At 40.6% G+C, this 10,717-nt stretch overlaps 1 protein-coding gene across 3 annotated transcripts; it reads left to right on the forward strand.

The window, feature by feature from the left end:
* The first annotated feature begins 649 nt into the window (after positions 1-649).
* LOC149290690 (cleavage and polyadenylation specificity factor subunit 4) lies at positions 650-4,975 on the forward strand. 3 transcript variants are annotated; one of them, XM_089488461.1, is made up of 8 exons: positions 650-752; positions 1,802-1,852; positions 2,142-2,294; positions 2,486-2,581; positions 2,670-2,763; positions 3,301-3,373; positions 3,451-3,621; positions 4,907-4,975. In XM_089488461.1, exons 1-8 carry the CDS (start codon positions 650-652, stop codon positions 4,973-4,975), a joined length of 810 nt encoding a protein of 269 aa, XP_089344587.1. The 3 variants fall into 3 exon arrangements, with proteins under 3 accessions (XP_089344587.1, XP_089344588.1, XP_089344590.1); XM_089488462.1 differs by having other exon boundaries at positions 3,526-3,621; XM_089488464.1 differs by having other exon boundaries at positions 3,529-3,621.
* The last annotated feature ends 5,742 nt before the right edge of the window (positions 4,976-10,717 follow it).

The following is a 10,717-nucleotide window of genomic DNA, read 5'->3' on the forward strand; positions in this document are numbered from 1 at the left end:
AGTAATGATCCATCTGTTTTTGTCTATCCCAAAACAATGATTATCTCCCAAGACAACGCACGAGTGATGAATGTGAAACACCAACAAGTATCACCAGTGATACTTACACACCATCACACGGATGAAGAATGTACATAACCATGTTATCACAACAGAAAAGGAGTGTCTTTATTGGGCCATCACAATAAGACACGTTACATACGTTTTACGTCTGAAACAAGAGATCTGTAAGGGAGCGAAAACTTGTGTAAATTGCCATCTTTTTCTGGGTTGACCCAATAAACACTATCAAACTTTACCTAAAGACTGTTCTTATGACAATTATTTCGTAAGGTTGTCCCCTAGCCTTCAAGCCGCACGCTCATCCGTCATTTAAAAAGTTACACTTCGTAGGACACTAGGGAAAAATTCCTCCGTAAAGGTTAAATATGATCACTCACTTCCCGCAGCACGTAGTGTTATTCCATGTGAACTAATCTCCTCCCACCATGCTTCGGCCTCGTGACTTCCTGTTTCCGGCGTGCATCGGACCTATGTCCTCCCGGCGTGCTTTGTGTCAGTGGGTCCAATCGCTCTTGGAGCGCCGTCAGTAATTCTTGGTGAAGTCCGATGCTGACGCCAGGGGTTGTGAGATTCGGAACCCGTCAAAATGCAGGAGCTTATTGCCTGTGTGGATCATATTCGGTTCGATCTGGAGCTGGCTGTGGAACAGCAGCTGGGGGCCCAACCGCTTCCCTTCCCCGGGATGGACAGTGAGTTTCTGGCCGTATTTTTCCATAAAGTATGAGACACGGATTGCTTAACCAACCCCTTCACTTATTTGCTTATTGTTAAAAACTACTGGACTTGCTCCTGAGGCCAATGCAGGCTAAAGCAGTCCAAAGCACAATAAACCATTGCAATCGATATACGCTATCCATCCCTAGTAAAGTGCAATACATTGTAAACTCATTAGTCAGGCGAATGACCCAGTCATCGTGTAGTTAGTTACTGTAGGATCTCTGATGTGGAACTGCTTTTTACAGGTAGAGACTTTACATCTTTGCATGAGTGCAGCTCGGGAGGGGTGCAGTGTGCGCCCTCTTGTGTGCCCTTCCGTGAGGGTTAACCCCTTCAGCCTGTCGCAGTGGCTTTGAGCATAAAAGTACGAAGTCTCTAGATCCAGGGAAGCCAACAAACATTCTGACATCCAGCAAATTCTGGTTTGCTAAATGCTATGTGAAAATCGTGAGATAAGTAACTCAGGAGCAGCTTGGGAGTTACTTGTTAGCAACCACTTTCCCAGAGTATATAGCAAGTTTAGTCTCACATGGGATTTTTCCCAGTGGCCTTGACATGAAATACTACACAGTTTGTCCATGTTGTGTACTTTTTGGGTGACTACTTGCTTCAGTACCCTTGAGTGAAAGCCTAGTGGGTAGTGCATTGCTTTCCAGCTGATCCAAAGACCTAAAGTGCCCAGGGAGAAAACCTCCAAGTTAAGGGGTCCATAAAGGGTTCATGATGCTAACCGTTGTGTTAAGGGTTTGTAAATAGCTAAAATGCTGTTTGAAGTTGTTCCAGCTCATTCAAAAACCCATTTTATGACTCAACTACCATGAATTCTAAAATTATATATATCATGTATCTGATCTTTCTCAGCTATTAATATGGGTGTTTTATATGTCGTTTAGCTTCACTGTCTCAAAAGCTTAAGATCTGTGTTTTTATTTAGAAAGTACTAGCTGAATGGATTTTTCCAGCTCTAGTTTTCCAAAGAGAATGATCTGTGGATTAATGCATTGATGCTTTCTTGTTTCAGAATCTGGGGCGGCTGTATGTGAATTCTTCCTCAAGTCAGCATGTGGGAAAGGTAACAGGTTGAGAGTGGTTGTATATACCCAGTGATTTGTTTAAATCTTTCTGATTCTGCAGAATCCCCCATGACACCACATAAATTTGAAGTGACCTCTTAGTTTGGCTAGACTGTAAGCTCATATTACTGCATAAACCATTGTTCTTGAGCCTACGATCTGTGCCTTTAAAGTAGTTGCTAAAAATCTTGCGTTTATTTTCAACAGCTATAGCTAATGCCGTGTCTAATGCCGTGTCTAATGCCATGTCTAATGCCATGTCCTCTTTTGCTTTGCTCTTGTTTGTAGGAGGGATGTGCCCGTTTCGACACATCAGTGGGGAGAAGACAGTGGTCTGTAAACATTGGTTAAGAGGTCTGTGCAAGAAAGGTGACCAGTGCGAGTTCCTCCATGAGTATGACATGACCAAGATGCCAGAGTGCTACTTCTACTCAAAGTTTGGTAAGCAATAGTGCTTCAAAAGTATTTTATTCTGTGTCTTACTATTTTGTAAGCTTTGGGTAAGTGCAGTGTACTATACTCAAGGTCAGAATCATTGATTTGAGCGGGATCCTGTGTGTTATATTCATATAGATGGGAACATTATATGTTATGCTCGTCTTAATGCTAGCTTGTATCTTTCTGTGTGACAGGGGAGTGCAGTAACAAAGAATGTCCATTTTTACATATTGACCCGGAATCTAAGATAAAAGATTGTCCCTGGTATGACCGTGGCTTCTGTAAGCATGGTAAGATGGGGTTTCTTGGTGTAATCCAGTAGTATGTTAATGTGACTGTGTCATTCTGTATCTAATGCTCAAATTTATGTTGTCTTAGGCCCTCTGTGTAGGCACCGGCACACACGCAGGGTTATCTGTGTTAATTATCTTGTGGGATTCTGTCCGGAGGGTCCTAACTGTAAATTCATGCAGTGAGTATAAGTTGTGCTTGTTTTATATTTTTTCACTGTTTTATTATATAATTTTATATAAGTACTGTATTGTGTACATTAAATTATGTTTTTATAAAAAGTTTAATTAAGCAATACTTTTCATTATCCTGTTTTAATTAAGATGAGGAGATACTGCCCAATATTTAGGGGGGCATTTTAAACAGTTATGCATTCAACAACTTTCAGAGCACCTTTATTGTAACACATAGACTAATGTTATCAACGGCAGCCATATAGCAGTAAATGGAATTCTGGGTTGTCTAACTGCTTTAGTGGATAGCAATGTAGTTTGCGCCTCACTGGAAGAAAAACACTTATGTATTATGGTGCGTTCACCTGAAAAAGCCTTAATTTTCTTACAAATTTTGCTAAATGAATCCCTAAAATTACATAAAGTAGTAATATGCTTCTTCACTGTTAATCTGTTAATCTAAAGAACACTGTACATATTTTGTAGTTCTCTGTGCAGCTTTTGTGTATGTTTGCAAGGTTAAATGAGTAGCCTTTCTTTTTCAGTCCAAGGTTTGAATTGCCTATGGGTACTACAGAACAGCCCCCTCTACCTCAGCAAACACAGACCCAGCAAAAGGTATCTTTCTTTCCATGTGTTACTTGTAACAGTGCACGTGGAAGTGTTTTCTATTATTTTTTCCCTTTTTTTTGCAGCAAAACAATAATCAGGTGTTACAGAGATCATCGTCGCTCATCCAGCTAACAAGCCAGAGCTCTCCTGTCAGCCAGCAGCGGTCTCCACAGACTATCGGTGTCATGCAGTCACAAAGCAACAACATGGGAAATCGGGGACCTAGACCACTAGACCAAGTCACATGCTATAAAGTCAGTGATAAATCTAACTATATATATATATATATATATATATATATATATATATATATATATATATATATATATATACATATACATACAAAATATATCTAATCACTGCGGGAACAGACTTCATATTCTAACAGTGAAGCCTTTTGTGTATAGTCCCTTCTAATTTTACTGTGTCTGTTTTAAATATGGACTATATGTTGGTATCCAACAATTCATCAGTTCTTTTTCGCAACTTTAAACCTATTGGAATCAGTCTTCAGTACTTAAGATCTAGAAGGAAAGTGGCCATTTTCCATTTTCATTTGCCTCCTATCTATTTTTCTTTATCATTATATATTCTTGGCACTGACAGGTGAAAGAAATGTATGCACCCCCCCCTTGTGAAAACGTTATTACCTGTTATACCACCTTTCATAACATTAACTGCAATCAAATGCTTCCTGTAGTTAAACTTTACAACACTGCTGAGGAATTTTAGCTGACTTTGCCATGCAGAACTACTTAAAGGTCCTGCTCCCACATCTCTTTAGGTCTAGATATTGATACGTCCACTGGTGGTTAATGTATAATACGCTATTTTATTTTGACCAGATATAACAGGGCCCATGTTGCTCAAAAAATGACACTGTGGACAAGCATTCATGTTTTTAGAGAGCAGTGGTTCCAGACCTTGCTACTTTGTCATGAATCCCATGACTGGCGGTAAAAGGCCTGAAGTTCTCTGGATAATGTCTGCTACTTCCATGCTATTTAGGCAGGAAGCTCAATCTTAGGAATATTCAATACTGTCACAAACCTTCTCCAGTTGATCAGTATGGTTCTAACAGTGGTTGGTTGGGACTCCAGAGCCTTATAAAAGGCTATATAAGCAGCTGTTCTAGACTTATATGCACCAGCAATGCCTCTTTTCAAGCTGTTCAGGAATGAACCTAGCATGATGTGACTTCAGAACTTAATTCAATCTGGGATAGAAAAGGGATAAAGTCAGATTTATGTTGGCATGTCAGTTCCAGATCAGGCTTTATACAGGTCTTTCAACACCCGACCCTAAGGATTATTTTCACTGGGTGTTAAGGAGTTTACAGGGCAGGGGCCCATCATAACTGAAGACTGCATGTTTGATTAATAAATATAGTGCTCGCACAATGATTTGACTAAATTCAATGTGAAAAATATGCAACAATGCAGGGAATCAGACAAATACATTTTCACACAACTATAGAGAACTTACTTGTAAAATCAGATACAAACCTTATAATGACCATATTTTTGTTTGATGTTGCAGTGTGGGGAGAAAGGACATTATGCCAACAGATGTACCAAAGGTCACTTGGCGTTCCTGAGCGGCCAATAACAATGACTGTTAAATCATTTGAAGACAGAAGTGGGCAAACAAGGCGTCTCCTGTATAGTCTTTCTAAGTCCAGTGGGCAGATTTTTTTTTTTAATTGCTTATGTTTCAAAATGTCTTTTAATTTCTAAACTGAATTCAGGACTCCCATCAATATTCAATTTGGTGTAAATATATCAAGATAATTTCTGTTTACTGTGAGCAGTTTCTAGATATGTTCATCCCATACCAAGAACCAGTGGCAAAATGAACTATTTTTTTAAATAAAATTATTAATTGATTGTTTTCTTTCTTTAATACAACTGTGTCTAACGCGCTCAAGAAAAGGCTATTTATCTATTTGGTTTTACCAAAAGTTTGACATGGTACAGCAAAAATAATGGCCAGACTAGATGAGTGAAATGGTTCTTATCTGCTATGAAATTCTGTGTTTGCACTCCAGGTTTTGATCGCTCCCTTCATTCTCTTCTATTCTTACTCTATGCCTTTTTGCCTTTGAAGCATCAAACCACATTCGATCATTTGTGGTGTCTTATGTTTAGGATATCCTTTAAATGTGCAAATGGGCCAAGAATGATTTGGTCAAATACCGACCTATTAGTTTTTGGAAAATAAAGTTTCCTGGCCATTAGTTTTGGATGAAAATCAGGGGCATTGTAGATTTGGAATCAAAATTTTGTTTGACATCACCCAGAGGCTCCACCATTTCACACAGGGTTATCTTGGGTCAAAATGATGGAGCTTTCGCTGACGTTCTCTACCCGACACGCCAATCACTCTAGAGGACATCACCAGCAACGGATGATAATTCGGACCTTTTGATTTGTTTTCATCTGTTTCGTGGGGTCTGGCCTTGTTGGAGATTCGTGGGGATTGACAAAATCTGAAAGTTTCATTAAATTTGCAATTTTGTATAAATCTGAATCCACAAGTCTACCTTATGTGTATCACAGTCTTGTTTAAGCTTGTGTTGGAAGGCTATTCCACTTTATCAGCCACCAGTATCAGTGGATTAGCCAGTGTGATGTCAAGCCCAACGTTTGGCTACTGAAGAGGGAAAGGGTGCAAATTAGCTAAAATGTCATCCGCTTTTACTTTTATCTTCTTTTTAACTATTAGCACCCTCTTGAATGATTTTCTGCACGTTGTAGGCCTTTTAAGCATAAACAAAGAAACATAGATTTTGACGGTGGCTAAGAACCAATCAGCCCATTTTTCCTAAAGTTAGGGGCTGAATCCCCTATTAGTCCTTGAACTGATCCCATAGTGAGGGAACATCTTTGTCTAGCCCATATTTGTTTCAATTTCCTTACTGTATTACCTTCCACCGCTTCTGCCGGGAGCCTGATTTTTCTGCTACTCTCACTAAAGTAGAACTTTCTTACATTACATCTAAGCCCCTGACCCTCTAAAACAGACTATGACCTCTAACATTGCTCCTCCTTACAAATATTGTAATTTTTATGTTCCAAGTGCATTATTTTACATTTATCATCGTTAAACTGTAGCTGCCCCACACTTGATCATCCTAATTTACTTAAATCGTTTGCAGTTTTGTTCCACTAGTTGCACTGGAAGGGCTACCCTGTTGCAGACCTTTGCATCAACTGCAAAACGATATACCTTACCATTAAGATTGTAATATCACTGATCCCCGAGGTACAAGTGACAAGACCTTCCTATTACTATACACACAACTCCAAACTTCTGCCCCCTATCACTCAACCATTGCATTGCTTATTTTAACTATTTTGCAACCAAACAGCAATTTATACGTTTCCTATGGGGTACAGTATCAACTATTTTAGTTACGCAGTCAAGTTAGCTTAACAGGATCTCCTTGTAAGGGTGAAAGTTGTGTGGTTTCCCTATTTTATCTAGTAAACTATCCACACTGAAATGAAGGTATATTATTTGAACACAAAACATAAATGTCTTGAGGAAAACATTCTACTTCAGCTCTCCGAATAAAGACCTGTGAGTCAGCGGGACTTATTTAACCATTTATTATCGACAGGAACAGTTCTAGAATATTTTAAGCTGGCAATAATAGTACTGCAAACATGTTAGTAGTTCAGAAATTAGGGGAATCCATGTGAAAAGAAAGGTAAAGTGAGCTGCATGTTAGTGTCTGCCTCCCTGGGTATGTATGTGTGTCTGGGTATTTTAGTGTATGTTAGTGTGTCTAGGTATGTCAGCATATGAACATGTGTCTTTAATATTTGTGTGGATGTGTATTAATGCTGAGTTTCTAGTTGTGCAGGTGTAAGTGTCTGTGTAGACAGAAAAAAATGAAACCGCGTGCCAAAAGGTATAGACTAAGCAACCCTATAAACATCCTCCACGGAATGTTGAAAATATGGAACAAGCAAGACTTCTGTCTAGGGGCGCTTGTAACTCACGATCTTAATTGCTCAAACAAAAAGCAGATACTGAAAAAATATAGTGTAATAAAGTAAAAACACTTAGGAACTTCAGGACAAAACTTTAATGGTTACACTCACAATGTGTATGAACCTTTTGAGCCTCCAAAAGCAACTCCTTGATGTGTGTGTCAATCCATCAATCTCATGGACGTAAGAAAAAAGAAATATACCATAGGATGATATCTTTCTAAATCAGTGTACACGCAATAATAGGATGCACTCACATTTAGGTAGATGTACCGCACTTATCAGATGTAAATCTTGGAGTTGTGGTGGTATTTGATGAAGTTCTGGATCTGAATCTTGTAGATCCTCAATTTCTTTGAGTCCTCGTCAGGTGATTCCTCTGTGTTCCAATGGCAGTGTTTATAAAGTGTTTTTAAAGTGCAGGTGCTCAGGATACTCAAATGGTAATTAATTATAAAGTATGTGTTGTTTAAAAAATGCAATTCATGATTTTTTGTCCAAAATTCATCAGAAGATAATTGTGTGCCATGATCAAATCAGAGGAGTAAATCAATAAATAAATAATTTATTCCGGCACTCAGCCCTTAAAAAATAAATACGGAGTTGTATCTAATCAGTACAAGAAACTGGGAATGGAATAAAAAAGATAAATAGATATAAATAATCAGATAAAAATCATTAAAAGCTGGTTAAAAATCAAATATGCTGTAAGCAAAAAGTCCTCTACGCGTTTCGCCAGTGCTTCGTGGCTTCCTCAGGCGGTATGTAAGTTAGTCTGTGGGGTGCTTCCTTACATGCTCCCTCGGGCATCACATTCGCGTTACTTTGGTTCTGTGCATCTATTCAGAACTCGATGGTGTCACAGGATCAACTATGGCGTTTTTTATTTATTATTTATATCTTTATCTTTTCCGGATACACGATCTCCCGTTCATGTAAAAGGTGATAATGGAAGACAAATCGAATAATCACATAATCCCTCCGTGTGCTGGAATGGAAGATGAACACTCCAGCCGCAACGTTTGCAGAAGACACGATGACTCACCAATTGGTTGATGCCAGAGGAAGAGCCTGTAGGTGACCAGTAGGCTCACTTGCACGGCCCCTAAACTCCTTAAAATGCAAGAGTTAAGTCCGTACGAACGACCAAAAAGTCGCTGGTACGGACATTTAACTGATACAGCAGGGAGACCAGTGGTCTCTCCCGGCCGAGTTACGGCACCAGGATTTTAAGTCTGTACGAGCGACTCTATTGGTCACTCGTACAGACTTTTACAATCCTAATCCAGCAATTTGTCAGGCAGAGACCGCTGGTCTCCCTGCTCTATCAGTTAAATGTCTGTACCAGCGACTTTATTGGTCGTTGTACAGACTGTTGCAGCAGGGAGAGCAGTGGTCAGGTTGCCTTAAGGAGTTAAGGGGCCGTGCGGGTGAGCCTATTGGTCACCTGCAGGGTCTTCCTCTGGCATCAACCAATTGGTTGATGCCAGAGGAGGTCCCTGTAGGCGACCAATAGGGTCGCCTCGTCAGATGAGCCCCCTGCTGGCGCCCAATAGAGTTGCTCATACGGACATTTAAACTCCTGCCGCCAGAGCCGCTGCGGTACGCGTTAACCCCGTATAAAAAATACGGAAAAAGACAGGAACGGGCGAATAGTCACGGAATACGAATTATTTTTTTTGCCGAAGATGAGCATGAAGAGCCCCCTGGTGCCCAAGTCTAGTTAAAATTAACCTTGGAAAGACACAGGTAATTACCACCTTTACTACTCAAGCTGATCTAGATGCAGTAGCGTACCTTGCGGGGGGCGGTCTGCACCGGGTGACGCTCATCAGGGGGGTGCCAACTTGCCGGCACCCGGCACCCCTCCAGAGACGGGCAGCAATGTCCGCCGCTGGAGGAGCAGGCTCGCAAGGGAGCAGTATCGGAGGTCTTTAGCAGACCTCCGGCTCCCTTGAGTGATTTTAAGCCGGGTTCAACCCTTGAACCCGGCTTAAAACCACTCAAGGGAGCCGGAGGTCTGTTAAAGACCTCCGATATCGCTCCCTTGCGATCCGCGTGGCAACAGCACTGCACAACACTGAAGCCGCGCCCACTGCCGTCCATGCCCTCTGACCCGGAAGAAGACAGAAGAACTGAAGAAGAGGAGCGAAGAGGAGGAAAAGAAGCTGTAAGGAGAAAAGAGGAAAGGTAGGAAAGCATTCAGTGAGTGAGAGTTGATTGGTATGTGTGTGGATTGGTATGTGTGGATTGGTATGTGTGGATTGGTATGTGTGGATTAGTATATGTGTGGATTGGTATGTGTGGATTGGTATATATGTGGATTGGTGTATGTGTGTGGATTAGTATGTGTGGATTGGTATATGTGTGGATTGGTGTATGTGTGTGGATTGGTATATGTGTGGATTGGTATATATGTGGATTGGTATGTGTGGATTAGTATATGTCTGGATTGGTATATGGATTGGTATGTGGGTGGATTGGTATGCGTGTGGGTTGGTATGTGTGTGGATTGGTATATGTGTGGATTGGTATATATGTGGATTGGTATATGTGTGGATTGGTATGTGTGTGGATTGGTATATGTGCAGATTGGTAAGTGTGTGAGAGTGATGGGTGTTATGCTGTACCCTTTCCAATGTATTTTTCATTATATAATTATGCTCTAGTACATCATAACTCCCATCACTCTATACTGTTCCATACAGTGGCAGAGCTGGGAGACAGAGGCCATCCCCACCGCAGGACTCCTGAAAGGTAAGTGAACTTCAAAGTGGGAGAGGGTAGATAGTTAGGAGGGGGTAGATAGGGAGAAGGGAGGGAGACGGGGGGATAGGGGGTAGATAGGGAGAAGGGAGTGAGAAGGGGTAGGTAGGACAAAAGGGAGTGAGAAGGGGTAGATAGGGCAATCATACTCCTATCATGCCAAGTCTGCGAGTACATCCTGGAATCTGGGTATGCCTGGGCATGATAGAAATGTGATTGCTGTTAATTATATATATATATATATATATATATATATATTAATATTGTTATTTGTTTTGTCCTATTTTGGTGTGTTACTTACTTGAAATAAAAGTGTTAGATTTTTTTTTATGGTGTGGGGGGGCCCATTTTCGGTTTCAGTCCAGAATTCGTTTCGGTGCATCCCTACTACTAATTAAGTGGTAGGCCTACACCACATCAGTGTTTGGCTTAGTATATTGTGATAGGAGTTATGCTGCACTATTGTCAATATCTGGCTCAATGTATAGTGATAGGGATTACGCTGTACCACCGTCAATGTGTGCCTCAGTATATAGCGATAGGTGTTATGTTGTACCACCGTCATTGTCTGCCTCAGTATATAGTG

Source organism: Sceloporus occidentalis, unplaced genomic scaffold (assembly GCF_023333645.1).
Source record: "Sceloporus occidentalis isolate IW3139 unplaced genomic scaffold, rSceOcc1.0.p SCAF_38, whole genome shotgun sequence".
Classification (NCBI taxonomy): Eukaryota; Metazoa; Chordata; class Lepidosauria; order Squamata; family Phrynosomatidae; genus Sceloporus; species Sceloporus occidentalis.